Here is a 16,557-nt window from a genome sequence, read left to right as displayed (position 1 = left end):
AAGATATATTAAAATCGTCTGTTTTGCCAAGAATGTTCTAGCTCTTAGACTTTCCTTTTGTTTACTTTTTTTCACTGTTTTAAATTGGATAGATGCTTTCTATCATGGTGTTAATATCAGTATCATGTTTTGGTAAATAAATAAATAAATAAATAAATAAATATATATATATATATCAGTATCACGTTGAAATACTTAATAATAAACGTCGTGTCACTTGCCGGCAACTTGGCTTTTAACTTATCTCATACATTTTTTTTTTTTATTTACACGATTAATGAATGAGAATCCAAGCCAGGTCAAAAGAAAAAAATAAAAACCAGTTTTTGGCCAATCAAAAGAAAGTTGAAATTTTATTTAAAATTCAATATATGTTTGAAGAAACCCATCTGACCATATGATATTTAATTTATGAATATTGAATATAACAATTCCAAATAGCTAGCATTCTATGATATGACGATCCAGGTGCTCTATTTGCGAGATTCCCTGTTGATTACCTTAAAAAAAAAAATTTATTTGCGAGATTAAATGCACTTGACCCTTTCCTTTGATTTTTTAAAAAATATTTTTCTTGGATCATTTCCGAGCAGGTTCCATTAGCACAGTTGTTGATGATATAATGATCATAATTTTTCCATGATATGACTTTTAAAATAATAAGAAAATTTCTTAACTTTTTTGGCTTTTCAAATAATAACAAGTGATCAGGCACTTTTACCAAAAAATTGTGGAAGGCACAAAAATAAGTGATCTCAATTAAAAATTATATTGCTTTGAAGAGAATGATTTTAATGAACATATCAGATGTGTTCATAATGGATCATGGATTTTTTATTTTTATTTTGGTGCGTGTAACTGCAAAATAAAATTATTAATTAGATCTTGTATCACGAGTAATCACACAGAGATTCAAGTGGCAACCAATAAGCAAACAACAATTTTATCAAATACCTTACTTTAAAACAACATCTAAACAAACCAAGAAAAAGTTAGATATTATTTTGTTTTTATGGGAACAAGGGGGCTGCCTCAACACGTGGTAACTACTTTAGGAAGAAATATAAGAAAACAAAGCAAACCAACCAATCTTGGTCTAAAAGCTAAAAACCCATCGAACCAAACCAGGAAAAATAATATTAGCTAGGAATGAGATGGTGGGACAATGCAAAGAAGATCATAGCGAGATTTGGTTTTAGCATATATATATATATATATATATATCAGCTGCAGCAAAATAAAAAGATATTATAGGTGTGGTTTGCACATAGCTTTCAAGTTTACCATCACTGTCTCCGTGTGCGTTTGCGTTGAAATTTTCATGGCTTAGCGTGAAGAGCTAGACTTTAATCCATTACTCCACGTCATCCTCATCCTCTTCTTATACCCCAAGAATCTCACCATTCCTTTCAAATTCAATCCATTCATCACAGCAACTTAATTAACATCTCATCATAACTTTCTTCTTCTTCTTCTCCTGTTTCTCTCATCAACAGTACTAGCTAGCTTATTCTCAAAGATATGGAGGGTCTTATTCCTTTTGTGTACAAAGCTATAATGCAGTACAGGAATGGTAAAGAAGGAGCCATAGGGTCATGGCTTTGTGAGTCACCTTCGTATTCGTACGTTAGACTTGCTGCTGGTGACTCTGGTCGGTTTCAAACCTCTGCTTCTGTTTTGTTGTCTGATTATGGCTTCTCTGCAACGGCACCACCTGCCAAGTCATCATCCCCTTCTAATAATTCTTCCTCTTCTGCAACACAATTCCCGATACAATCTTCTTCTGGCGTTCATCAATCGCCAAATCCTGCTTTGAAACGTCGTGAAGTTTCAGCATGAACAACCGTTTATGTTCGTTCGTGTGCTTGAAGGGAGCCGAAGGCTCAGCACAAGAACAAATCCTAGTAAGAATGAATACTTGGGTAAAGTTTTTAGATGTTTTATATCAAGGTTTTTGATAAGAACATAATATGTGAGCATTTGCAAAACGTCTCTTCACATCTTATGTTTTTAGTAAACAATCTGATAGCAAATATCTAAACAACTTTACTTAAGTTTTGTGCTTCTGGTGTGAAAACTACATTTGGAGGGTTAATATTAAAGTGTTCTGAGTTTGTGTTTCCCAGGTTGTGAAGGTTTGAGAATTAAGCAAGCGTGTGGAAAAACCAAAGGGGTTCCAACGCTTGGTAAGTGTGGAAAATCAATGTAAATAGGGGATTTTAGTGCATGAGAATCAAATAAAATAAAATAAATAAATGCATGTGTTTTGAGGCCAAAGGGCCAGGAAGACTATATGAGAGCTTTTAATTAAGACTATATTTGATCTTTGATTACTGAGGGTATGTTGTTTCTTGGCCAAAGTGAAAGTGGTCATGAAAATTGATCTGAACTTGTAATAAAATATTTAGTCTGAAAATTACTTGTGTTTGTGTTCTCGTCTTCCCATGCTCTTATTTCAAAATTGTTTTGGAATGCTTGGCAGCTTGGGCAATATATATAGAATTATAGATAGATACACATTGAGTCTGAGTATAATAGTCCACTACGTGTGTACTCGCATGATCATGAATTAATAGAGTTTTTTCACGGGAAAAGATTTTTCTTTTTTTAAAAGTTAGATAAACTTACAGGTGGGTTTGGATTGATAAATTTAAATTTAAATTTTAAATATAAAACTAAAATTCATGCATCTAGAATTATAATATTTTTTAAAAGAATTGATGGCAGAGACCAGCTGAGATTCAAAATGAAAACGGAAGAGTAAAGGTGACAAATTTACTTGTATTTTTCAATTAATGAGAGATTAAAATAAGAAATAAAAACAAAATAAGAGCAACAAATACTTCATCAACGACAATACAAACAAAATAAAATGTTAAAATGATTGAAATTTTAAATAATTAAAATATATAAAACTTTTAAAGTTATAAATAAATTATAATAAAATGTGAATTTAAATTTAAAGATTTCCATAAGTTCAAATGGAAAATTTGACCTAAATTTAAATTTCCATTAATTAATCTAAACACTATGCAAGATATTTTTGTTTGTTAATCGACAAAAGCAATCATTGTGCGCCCGGCCACCCCAAATCGTGATATTGTCAGCGCTATATCGCATGAATAAGGCCTATTTAAAATTATTTTTATTTTATTATTTTAAAAATTGAAATTTATAAAATATATTTTAAAAATGAAAAAATAATAAAAATAAATATTTTTTTATTTTATTTTATTTTTTAAAACAATAATTCAAGAATATTTAAAAAATATTTTTATTTTTTATTTTTAAAAATAATATTTTATTTTTTAAAATACTTTTTAAAAATATGTTACTAAATAATTTTTTTTTTGTTTTGGAGAATAATTTTTTATTTTTTAGAATAAATTTTTAAACAGGCCCTTATTTTTTGCGGTTTTTACTCACACAATTAAATCGTGTATGAAATAGAGTCTAAATTTTTATATTTTTTTCTAATCTATTATCCTTTTTATTTTAAAAAAATATTTTTAATTTAATTTTTAAAAATAAAATAGTTATTTATTTTCAACCTAACTTTATTTTTTTATATTTATTTTTATTTAATAAATATTTTATTTTATAATAAATATAAAATAATTTATTTAATAAAAATATTTAAAAAAATAATAATTATATTTTAAAATATTAATTTTTTATATTTTTAAACATTCAATTTTTAATTTTTATAAAAAAAATAGACAGTGTAAACAAAAAAAAAAAAGAATAAACGAACGGGCCACATACACTTCTGCTCTCTCTCTCTCTCTCTCTCTCTCTCTCTCTCTTCGGGCGTGGGCCACCTGTACACTTCTTTTCTTTATGTAATGACTAAAGAATTTTTGTGCGTGGTACGAAATACCATAAATTATGCGTTGGTAGTATTACACAGTAATAAATGATCCTTTTTGTCCTGAAAGAATCTAAATTATTAAAAGGCAGAATTTCAAATAAAGATTAAAAATATGATTTAATTATTAGTGAACCTCAAAAAATTTTAAAATTTTATTTTATTAAGGAGATAAAAGTAAAAATAATTTCAACTATAAAAAAATTAAAATATCATTTACTAATTATGTAGAATCATTAATTGTTAATTTATCAATATCACTTATAAATTATATCCATTTGTCAAATAAGCAGTATCATTAGTTGCTAACTTGTTAACTTCATTTGTTAATATACTAACATCAGTTGTAAATTATAAGACTTGTCAGTAATTTACAATTAATGTTAGTACAAGACTTGTTAGTAATTTAACAATTGATGTTACTGCTTATAATTGAACAACTGATGTCAAGTCTTATATAATTGTTGACATGTCAGCTCATGTAATTTGTAACTTATATTAGTAAGTTAACAAGTGAAGTAAGAAAATTAATAATTAATGATTTTATATAACACGTAAAGGATACTTTAATCTTTTTACAGTTGAAATTATTTTTACTTTTATTATCTTAAAATGAATTAAAGTTTTAAAATTTTTTAAGACTCGCAAATAATTAAATCATATCTTTGATTCTTATGTAAAATTCTTCCTATTAAAACATAAGATAATTATTACTTTTATGAGAGAAAAGAATAAAGGTCAATTATTTGATAAACTTACGGGGAAGGAGGTTCAAAAGTCTTGATCAACGAACTTTTTGGTCATTATTAATCCAACAAGAGGCCTCCATCTTTTCTCCACCAAGTTTCTTCTCTAGGCTAACCGGCTCCATTAAATGCCAGGCTTAACAAGAGGATCTCAACTAACCCAGTTTTCCACTATTCATCAACAGATACGTTACATTTTACTATTTTAAAATCTAAAAGGGCTATGATTATATAAGATGCATCACTTTATATGACTGGTCATATATAAGAGAGGTCATCAGAAGTTTTAATAATTTGAGATTGATAATACAAGTGCAATATAAAGCTTCCACACATTTTTTCCACCCAAAAAAAAAATGATTGACCAATATTGACCAATAAGTTCAAAAAAAAAAATTGCCGTAATAAAGTTCAGATCTAAGAACAAGCCAAAAAGTATTTAATTATCATCAAATCTGTAATGAAAATGTTCAGAGATCTTCAGTCCGCCTGTGGTGTGTTCGAAAAAGATGCCTTGACCTTCAAGAAAGATCCAAAGCGGTTAGGGATTGCCAACTCATCTTTTACTGCAGCCTCGTATTTATCTTCTCACCATATGTATTTATTTTCATACGGAACGAATATATACTTTTTCAGTACAGGGAAAAATAGGATAAAACTAATTATTATTATAATCACATACTATTCCAACACCACTTTATCTTTAATTATCATTACTCGACCTGACCTTATATATATATTCTCTTAATTTTATTTACAAGTAACTTTCATGAGACAATATTAAAATTAAAAAAAATTTAAAATTTATTAACTATATCTTAAAATTTAATAAATTTTTACTTTCATCTCTTAATAAGGATATATGAAATAAAAAATTTTAAAATATTATATAAGTAGGATCAAAATTAATTATTTCTCTTTATCACTCTATAAAAAGGATCAGAAGAGTATACTCTATAAAATATTCCCTTTTGTCCAAAATACAAGCAACTTTAAAAAAAAATTGTATATCAATAAAATTTTCATTCCCATAAAAATATATTATTTTTACTTTTATTTCTAATTTCAATTACCAATACATTTCACAATGAGTAAGAGATACATTTACATAAATATTTAAATTATTTATATTTTGAATAAAGATTAGTTGAGAGGCAATAATTATATTTTGAAAGCGGGGAGTAAAGCCTTGCTCTATTGTTTGAATTAAAACTATAGAGTACGAAATAAATTATAGTTCTAATTAACGAAATTGAATGTGGATTTAGTATTGCTATGCTACTACAAGAAGCACATGATTCAGCAAAAGAAAAAGGAGTCCAAGTAAGCTTGAACTTGCCCCTAGAGTGAAATATTGTGAGCACAAGATTCTTCGTCACGATCTATGCCCGCCATTTGAGGAATCAACACCTTTGCTTTTGTCGCCTTCATATCTTTTATTTATTTATTCGAAACTTTCTGTCCTCTGCTTTACAAAATCACTACTTTGGAAATGTAAAAACAACCATTCTTTCGCGTACGAGGTTTAGATCAAAAGTTAACATAAGAGGTCAAACCCATGCTACATCGGGTTCTCCGAACTAAACCCCCCCCCCCACAAAAAAAAGCAGCAAGAAAAAAAAAAAACTGCTGTAATTCATACTAATTTAATTTGATCAATCTACTTAATTTTGGTCTTTAACCTTTTGAAATGGTCAAATATATCAATTCTCTAGTAATTTCAGTGTTATTTAATTAACTCATTACAATTAAATTTTTGGTCAAACATAAGACGTCGTTATATCTGCAAACTTTTCCAGGCATATACTGTTTCTAAAAGATGAAAATCGTATATGGTGAGTTGGAGACCTCATAACTCTGTATTAGAATAGAAATGAAAAAAAAAAAACATGTAAAAAGGAGCTATTTTCATATAAGTTTGATAATGCATGAATTTAAACTAATACTACTAAATATATACCAGCTGATATTACATCAAAAGAATGACAGAGACCAGATTTAAATGCAGGTGCACTTACATATTATATTGTTCAATTCAGATTTAGTAATAATTCTAAGGTCGTTTCTGTATATGTACTATATACATATTATTCATTTTTAAATTCGCTTTATATACAGTCCAAACTTTAACTAGTTTCTTTTATCTATTCCTCCTAACTGAGCACAGAGATCATAGAATCTGGTGTCAAAAGCAGCGTTGACTCACACTTCAATAAAGTATAGTATTATTTTCCATAGTGTCAGAATCATGAACATGGACTATAGCTGCCCAGCTGGCCATCATCAGATCAAGAGCTTCACACTTCAGTAATATCAGCTTCAGTGTCCACAAATTCAAATCAAATAAACCTAATTATGAAGACACCTATCAACCTCTCTCTTCTGCTTCTTTTCTCTTGCTCACCATTAATCATCTGCTTTAGCCACTGTCCAGACTGTGGTCACACTCACGTCCCATTCCCACTTAGCACCAACCCTCATTGTGGTGACCCATCTTACAATGTCCGATGCCACAAAGGCGCCCTCTGGTTCGACACCGTCAAGGGCTCCTCCTACATGATCACCACCATCAACCCTCAAACGCAGCGTTTCGTGATCCGACCGCCCAGTCTAGCCTCTGACCACACCTGCGTATCCGCCGATTTCGGAACCCAAGGCATGTGGCTCGATACCAACGCACCCTTCAACATCACCTCCAGTAACACCCTCTTGTTGATGAACTGCTCCAAAGAGGTGTTGACGCTCTTGTGGAATTGCTCTTCGTCCAGCATTTGCCACAGTTATGTTAAGGCCCGAGCTGCCAAGGCTTGCCGAGGCGCGATTTGCTGCAACTTCAGGACGGGGGGGTCGGTGACGGAGTATAGAATTAGGGTGAGGAAAGAGCGGTGCGCGGCGTATGTGAGTTTTCCGAATATGGATGATTCGGCTCCGGTGAGTAAGTGGCCGGAGCCTGGGGTGGAGATAGGGTGGGAGCTGCCGCAGGAGCCAGTGTGCAAGGCACCACCGGATTGTGGTAGTTTGGCTAATTCGACATGCTCGCCGGTTGCGGCAATGGGTGGAATGAGGAAGTGCTTGTGCAATCCTGATTTTCAGTGGGATCCTGTAAACGGAATATGTCAAAGTAAGTAAGTACATAAAATAAGCGGTTAAACTTTAAAAATTATTTTAACAAAATAAAAATGACACTTTTTTGTGGGGTTTTTAATTTGTTATGTCACTAGCGAGGAAGAACATAAGTTATTTCACATACTGATGTACATAAGTATTTTTATGTGTATAAAGGAATAAAAGGTGATCAGGTACAACTGGCAGAGCGAGCTTGCTGCCAATAAAACCTGGCCATGTGAATTACTGAACTCAAAATCTTAACTAATCAACCTCGTTAGTCGTTAACGATATTATTTCTCATTGAGGACGTTGAGTCTTGAGGAAACTCAGAATTTTCCATCATTTTTATTAATATTATTATCGGCTAATTGTCATGCATTATACTTTATTCAGATCTAGACCTTCCTTAGTATTGATGTTATATATAAGGTACATCCGCAAGAAGTGTTCGCCCTTATTAATATTGATCCATATACCTTCAGATATCAAGTGTGAAAATGGCAGAGGATGCAATCGTCGTAACAAGAAGAAAGCTCAACTTGTTGGAGGTAATTATTTTTTGGATCATCATAGCATGTTAATAACAATTTATGAAGTGTTTTCATTTTGCTGCATCGTCAGTTCATTGGCTTTAAATGTGCAAAGGAGAACTTGGTTTAATATACCGAATGTTGAGTCGGCATGCATGCATGTATTTTGGAAAACAATATTAATGCATCTAGTCTTTTGATTAATTAGCATGTTAATTACTCACTCTGCCTCAATTCACATGGATTAAGAAATCAATAATCAAATTAATGTAAGATATCACTAGTCACTACTCCCTCTGTCCCAAAATTTATAAAATATTTTTAGACAAAAACACACATATCAATAAAACTTATTAAATATATTTTACAACTTTATTTTTTTCAAAATAAAAATACAAACTTTCAAAAATATATTTCATTTAATACTCATTTGTGAAAAAAATATTAAAGAGAGAGAGCATAATAGGACTGAACGGATCTTATTTATGTCAAAATATTTTATATTTTGAGATACCAAATTTTCTCCAAAAGTGTCTTAATGTGTTCAAAGAGAAAATGAAACATAATTGTAGTAGATTAGTTAACATTGAACTTGAATGGAGTATAAACTGACACAAAACAATAATATTATTGAAACAAGAAAAAACCCATAAAACAACAACGTTATTGACACGGAGGTAGTAATTGATATAATATTTCTTAGAGGCAAGGCCAATCTTGGCTTCTAGTAGGTTACGTGCATATTTTAATCCCCCCCCCCTCTCTCGTAAATTTTTCCCCCTTTAAAAGCAAGATTCAATATACTTCTATACATGTTTGTGTGTTTTAGTCGTTTTATGGCCAGGAGTCCTTGTGTTGATCGATTTAATTAGGCTTCATATGAAGATTATATGGTAAAAGTCAATAAACGTTAAACTGGTAGTTAGCATCTTATGAATTTTATTTCTTTGAGATTGATGTGTGGTTATATATTCTATTTATTTTTAAAATTTCGTCGTTTATTAGATTAAAAAGAAAAAAAAAGTGTCTCAAAAGTTTAAATGTCGTATCTACCATTTCATATTAAGCTTATAATTAGTAGAGGATGTCATGAACTAATGTCAAGTTATCGAGTACTTATAGTTAATTACACCATTAGAAGCTAAGTAGCCACAAAACATCATACATCACACCTTTTGCCCTTATAAGACAATTAAATCTGTCGCATTATAGGGCCACATAATTCATTTGCATTGATTACAACTCTAATACTGTTGTCGCACCGTTAATTTTTTTTTAAAAAAAAACCTATGCTGGAAATGAAATGTTCAGATGTCACTGATGAAGGAAAAGCTACTTCTGGATAATTAAAATATCAGTTTGCATGGGAAACTAAATTTTAACCAAAAGACTGTTTGAATATTATATATATTGATTCGATATCATCTCAGGCTTGGCATTTTCTGGAGCTGCCATGCTCACCGGAATCCTAATAGCTGCAGTGATTTATGGCTACCGGAGGCGGAGAGCAACCCAACTTATAAGCATAAGCAAAGCACGTGATATATTGAACGCCGACAACAACGGCGGCAGGTCGGCCAAGATTTTCACCATCAAAGAAATCACAAAAGCCACCAACAACTTCTCCAAACACAACCTCCTGGGCTCCGGCGGCTTTGGCGAGGTGTTCATGGGCACCCTTGCCGACGGCAGTCTCACCGCCATCAAGCGCGCCAAGCTCGGCAACACCCGAGCCGTCGAGCAGATCCTCAATGAGGTTCGAATCCTCTGTCAACTCAACCACCGAAGTCTCGTACGCCTCCTGGGTTGTTGCATCGAGCTCCACAACGAACCCCTTCTCGTCTACGAGTATGTGCCCAACGGAACCCTCTTCGACCACCTCCACAACACCACCAAGTGGGGCCCACTCCGGTGGCATCGACGGCTGAAAATCGCCCATCAAACGGCAGAAGGGCTTTCCTACCTTCACAACTCAGCCATACCCAGAATCTTCCACAGAGACATAAAGTCGAGCAACATTCTGTTAGACGACAACCTTAACGCTAAAGTCTCGGACTTCGGACTTTCGAAGTTGGCTACGAGCGAAGCGAGTCACATCACAACGTGTGCGCAAGGCACGTTGGGATATCTTGATCCAGAGTACTACATGAATTTTCAGCTAACGGATAAGAGCGATGTGTACAGTTTTGGGGTGGTTCTGTTGGAGATATTGACGGCGAAGAAGGCTTTGGATTTCGGGAGAGACGAGGAGGATGTGAACTTGGCGGTGTTTGTGAAGAGGGAGATGAAAAGTACGAGGTTGATGGAAGTGATTGATCCAACACTGAAGATGGGAGCTAGTAAGTCGGAGTTGGAGAGCATGAAGGAGTTGGGGTGTCTGGCGATTGCATGTTTGGATGAACAGAGGCAAAATAGGCCGTCCATGAAAGACGTTGCTGATGAGATTGAATTCATTCTTCACACTGTTTCTGATGGCAGCGGCTTCAAGGGTGAAGCTTCCGACGAGTTTATTCTACAAGAAACATCAGGTTTACAGAAGTTTCCTGGCATTTTGTAGTATACTTTTTTGAAGAATGGGAGAAAACAAAGTGTATGGACGCATTCTCCTTTTCTCTTGATCTCTCAATAGTCAAGTTTTCCCCCACCTCTTGCTCTGTAATCAACGCTCTCCTATAAAATACAGTGCATGCATCCATCTGTCCATGACCAAAAAAAAAGCGTGTCTTTGATTTAATAATTAAAATAATCATGTGCCCCTCCAATTTCTATTAAAGGCACTTCTTCTAATAACTTCTGAAATTGTGATAGGAGATTAAGGTATTAATTTTATTAAAAAATAAAACAAAATTTTAATTTATTCGTATTTATATTATATTTTTTTCTCATAATTAATTACTTTAAATAAAAATAATTAACATGCTCATAAATGAATTGTAATTAAAAATCTTTCTTTTTTTTAAAAGGTCTTTTGTAATGACGATGGGTTTGATTATCATTATCCAAGGCATAATTATGCAGATGCAAGTGTACACATATGCTGAAGTCAGGTGTGCATGGGAGGTAATTATACTTCCTCGTACTCAAAAGCAGTGATATGGCAACTGGTCATTAAGCTTGCATCGAGTTTGTGACTGTGATGCTGGTACATATGATATGAAAACTGCACTTGCATTTTGTTATCTATCTCACTAGCAATATGATCAAAAGCTTATTTATGAATAAAGTATACACAAAAAATGAACAATACAGTACAATTTTATGTGTTCTCCGGAAATTGGGTTTGGAAATTCGCGCATGGTGGTTTTGTTGAGATTATTTGATATTTCCAATTTGATAGGATGCTTGAATGTGAAGCAATGGATTGGAGATAACAAAATATATTCTTATTTTATATGGAGAAAAAGGCCCACTGCTACGAAATAAACTCTCAAAGCCCTTTAAACTTGGGCTCAAGCCCAGTCCATCTGCTTTGTCTCGCACCCATTATCAAAAGCAATGCCATGATAACTTGTAACTTGTTGGCTAGTGCGCCCCACACTCAACATCCAAATTGCAAGTTCGAATTCGCAGACCAAAAGGAAAACAAAAGCAATAAAAAAAATTAGTAAAGATTATTAACAGAGTTGAGTCTAATGAAAAGAGATAGTATGTATCCAACAATGCTTTAAATAAAACTATTTTCAATGGGAGAATAATTTTGGATGAATCCAAAAAAAAAAAAGCCATGAAAGTCTATAATTCCTTATTTGCTAAATGCAGAGGCTATTTCTTCTAGTGATAAATATACCTCATCTGAATACATAATACCAGCATAAAAGTGACTGCCAGCGGTTTGTTGATGATGACCGTTAAAAGCATCGCCGCAAATAAAAAAAAAAAAAAGTAAGCCTTAAGGACGTGTTTGGTTATTAAAAACATAGAATAAAATTAAATGAGTTGATATGGTAGAAAATGGGCTAAAATAAGATCACATACTAATAAAGATGTAAAAATGTTAAAAGAGTGGAGAGATTGATAGAAAGATAGGATTAGGGATTAATGATCTTATTTATATTAATCTTCATTCTCACTTCTTTATCCCTTCAAGAATCTCTATTTTTCAACATCTCTATCAATTTATTATCTTATTTTAATCCATTTTATTCTCTATCAATCCATTACATTTTATTTGATTTACTTTGAGAGAATGACAATTAAATCTCAAGAAAATTAATTAATTTAAATTAAGTCTCAAAGTGATAAATTTTAAGAATTTATAAGTTCGACTTTCAATTTTATAATTTTGTTGTGATGAATTTACAATTTATTTTTTAAAATTTAACATGGTTGATAAATAAATAAATTTATTTTTTCTGTTAAAATTTAAAATACAAGTTACAAATTCATTATAATAAAATTATAAAATTAAAAATTAAACTTATAAATTTTTAAAATTTGATATTTTAAAATAATTAGTCTTTTATGACCTCCGTGTCATTCTCCCATCTCTTTTTAATATCAATGTCAGACCTTGGAAAGTTTTGAGAGATTTTTCTTCACCCACATGACATGTAAATCAATCCTCATCAATGCCTTTCTTATCATCACTTTTTTCTCAAGTGGCGTAATATGATTTAGTACTATCCAGACTTGTCATATGAATGGAGTGCATTTTACATAAGAAAATAAAATAAATATAAGGCAACATTTTATTCTTAAAGATGTGTATTGTTGTGTATACTCCTTCCAAGTCATAATATAAGTAGTTTTTTAGAAGTTTTATTTGATGTCAAATATAAAATATTTGATATGCGTTATACATTTTTTTTAATTTCACTCTAATTTTATTGAGTAATTAATGAAAGCGTTTTAAATAAGTTAAATATTATATTTATTACATTTAAGGCATGATTAAAATGACGTGAAAATTAACCAACTGTTTTAAAAACATAAATTAATTATCAATGATTTATATTGTGATACGGATGGAGCAAATATATTATTAAAATAAATGTCCTTGTGATTTTTTATAAAATCAAATAATTCAAAGAATAGAGAAGTACTACGTAAAATGCATTAGAGGGAAATGAGAAATTGACTTGCCCTTATTGATGAGGCAGAAGCGAAATCACTCGAATGGTTAAAGCACACTCAGTTTATCTCCATGCAATCATCCATCTTTCTTGCCTAAACCTATGGTCGATAATCCCAAGCCACTCATATATTCGAACTTATAGGACTCGCACCATGACATGGTCTCTAACTGCTAAGTTCCTCTTCATTGCAATTGAATCGAATTGACTGGCCATTGAATTAGTGAACCAATTTAATTAATTAGTACATTAACCATTGATTCAGCGTCAATCCCAATCCATATATAGCCGAAACTGAGATTCCCTGAAATTTTGGAGTCGTGAAGATGGACAATCAATCTTCGTCGTATTTTTGCCTGAAAAAAGCGTGTTTTAGTATATTGAAAGCAATTTTCTCATTAATTGGTTTGTCAGAGAAAATGGAAAAGGGAGGTGAATATGGACCTCTGCATTTTGAACTTAATACAGGTGCGAAGACGCCATCGTTTGGCCTTGGAACATGGAAAGCTTCTCCAGATCTTGTGGGTGATGCTGTCATTGCTGCTGTCAAGGTTTTCTTTCTCATTTCTTCTTTGTATTTTCCGGTTATTTTCTTTGGAGGGTTTTCAGATTGCTCTGATTTTATAAAAAAAAAATTGCTACGTCATATCAATACATGTGTTATCGAGTGTGTCAATTAGTAATTGCTTTGATGAACCAAATCAATTAAAATGTAAACAAATGCTTGTGGACTAAATCTGCAATGGAGTGTATTGTAATTGAGTTCATAAGAAGTAGATAAACAGAGCTGGTTGTAATACTTAGTCTAATGAAAGTTTTTCAATGATTTGCAGGATGGTTATAGGCATATAGATTGTGCCAAGGTCTATGAAAATGAAAAAGAGGTAAGATTTTCCTGTCCAATATTATTATCTTGACATAGCATTTGTTTTAGTTTGCCTAATGCTTAGAAATTTGACGCAGATAGGAGAGACACTGAAGAAACTGTTTTCCACTGGAGTAGTACAGCGTAGTGAAATGTTCATCACATCCAAACTATGGTATGTGTCCTCAAGTTTCAACAGTCAAACACGACGACACTTGTTTGTTTGCAGTCTTGTTATAGATAAATACTATAAATTGATGTTGTTGATACACACTTCTACAGTTGAATAGTTGATAAGTGGTTGTTATATCCAAGCAGGACCAGTGACTGTGCAGTGTGCACCCAAGATGTGTCTAAGGCACTGAGTAAGACTCTGGAGGACCTCCAGTTAGATTACATCGATCGATACCTTGTATGATTCCTGACTCTTCAACGCCCCCCCCCCCCCAACACCAGTCTTCAGAGGAATTTGATATTTTATCATTTTTGAAAGCAGCGATTACATCTTGCTAGAAGTCTATAACTTATATAATTTGAACTGCGATTATTATAATGTTGTGACAGATGCATTGGCCTTTTAGGACAAAGGCAGGTTCAAGAGGATGGGATCCGGAGGTGATGGCTCCACTGTGTCTTGCAGAGACATGGAATGCAATGGAAGGGTTATTCGTGTCGGGTCAGGCACGCGCCATCGGAGTGAGCAACTTCTCTACTCAGAAGCTGCAAGACATGCTCAAGTATGCTAAAGTTCCACCTGCAGTTAACCAAGTGGAATGCCACCCAGTTTGGCAGCAATCTTCTCTTCACAATCGGTACTGGTGTTCATCTCTCTGTATTACTCTACATCTTTTTTTACCTTCCTTATATCTTTGCATTTTCATTTCTTCCTACAAGTTTTCTATTTGATTGAAATTACTTGCCCATATTATCAATGTAGGAATCTCCACAAGTTTCTGTAGTTAAATGAATGGTTTGTTGTTTCAGGCACGCTGTCCCTTGGGTTCTCCAGGGTCATAGGTGAAAGGTGAGATTTTTGAAGGAACCAGTGTCGGTTGAAATTGCCGAAGAACTTAACAAGTCTCCAGCACAGGTTGCTCTACGCTGGGGAATCCTGAGTGGTCACAGTGTTCTTCCAAAGAGTGCAAATGAATCCAGGATCAAGCAAAATATTAGCTTATTTGAGTGGTCCCTGCCTCCACGCCTCTTCTCAGAATTCTCTCAGATCTGCCAGGTCATAATCGATGCCTTTTAACATAATCAAGGATTTAACTTTTCATATTTATCATTGGGTTGTTTATTTTCTCCCGTTCTACAATGCAGCAAAGGTTACTACGGGGGGACTTTGCTATCCATGAGACTTGTAGTCCTAATAAAAGTCTCGAGGAATTGTGGGATGGGGAAATATGAAGTGTCATAAACTTGACAAAATGCTAATTAAATTGAAACATTTCTCTTGTTTATATTTTTCTTGCCTTAGGATTTATGTGAATATTCATACATTTTACTTGATGGCGACACCTTTAAGTAATTTTTTTTTTTGTAACATGAGTTTATGTAATTGTAATTTTTTTTTTTTTTGACATTTTGACATTTGAATTCAACTATGGCACTAACCTATCAGATATGGCACGGGTTACTCACTGTGATTTACAACCTTCAAACATAAATAAATACCTTATCAATCTGGCTACCTTTGAACTAAATGCTCTCCCAATTTCTTGAAAATCCTTACAACTACTTGAGGCAATTATATGCCATATGTCACCTCTGACTTGTCAGTCCCTTTCTTCTCCGACGTGTTGGTAATTGGCCTCTTGGGATCTTACCACACTTGCATTTATCATGCTAGATAGGGCTGTGCAAAAAAACTTCAAACCCGATCTGTTTGGTTTGACCCGGTGTGATCTGGTCTGACCCGATCTTAAAAAAATCAACCCAAATAAAAGATTGGACTAAACGGGTCAGACTATATATACGGGTTAGACCAAACTAGAGACTGCTCTTTTGGACTAATTAGTCTGACCCGGTCCAGGTTAATTTTTTAATATTAAATATTAAATAATTATATTATTTACACAAAAAAAATCTTACGCTGATTGACTCGCTGAGCTTCACGTCTCACACCTCAGTTACAGTTCCTCACGCTCATGCCTCAGATTCGGTCTGTGAAGTCTGAATAAAGACAACCCACTACTAATAAAAAATTTTCATTGGTAGTAAAATTCAAACATATGAATAGCAAGGCCATGATGTTCAGAGTCTGAGGGTCTTAGTCAAAAATTGGCTGTCGTATAGGCCGCATTGGAAACTTGTCCTTCCCCACATAATCCTTCAGTCCTTCCCCACTCTGTCCGAGGCTTTGAGCTCA

General features: G+C 32.9%; 2 protein-coding genes and 1 pseudogene across 2 annotated transcripts; all 3 read left to right on the top strand.

Annotated features, from left to right (window-relative positions):
* Positions 1 to 1,409: 1,409 nt before the first annotated feature.
* LOC129288886 (uncharacterized) lies at positions 1,410 to 2,416 on the top strand. The gene has a single exon (XM_054925689.1). The coding sequence runs from the start codon at positions 1,522 to 1,524 to the stop codon at positions 1,837 to 1,839; it is 318 nt and encodes a 105-aa protein (XP_054781664.1). The 5' UTR covers positions 1,410 to 1,521; the 3' UTR covers positions 1,840 to 2,416.
* A 2,658-nt stretch (positions 2,417 to 5,074) lies between these two features.
* On the top strand, positions 5,075 to 10,809 carry LOC129288281 (wall-associated receptor kinase-like 20). The gene is made up of 4 exons (XM_054924786.1): positions 5,075 to 5,190; positions 7,038 to 7,735; positions 8,205 to 8,270; positions 9,683 to 10,809. The coding sequence occupies exons 1-4, from the start codon at positions 5,075 to 5,077 to the stop codon at positions 10,807 to 10,809; spliced, it is 2,007 nt and encodes a 668-aa protein (XP_054780761.1).
* Positions 10,810 to 13,743: 2,934 nt separating this feature from the next.
* LOC129287554 (NADPH-dependent aldo-keto reductase, chloroplastic-like) lies at positions 13,744 to 15,596 on the top strand (annotated as a pseudogene).
* Positions 15,597 to 16,557: the final 961 nt, after the last annotated feature.

Source organism: Prosopis cineraria, unplaced genomic scaffold (genome assembly GCF_029017545.1).
Source record: "Prosopis cineraria cultivar Desert tree isolate PC_DT_omini unplaced genomic scaffold, ASM2901754v1 PC12, whole genome shotgun sequence".
In the NCBI taxonomy this organism is placed as follows: Eukaryota; Viridiplantae; Streptophyta; class Magnoliopsida; order Fabales; family Fabaceae; genus Prosopis; species Prosopis cineraria.
Note: the sequence above shows the minus strand (reverse complement) of the source record. Positions and strands in the feature narration are given on the sequence as shown.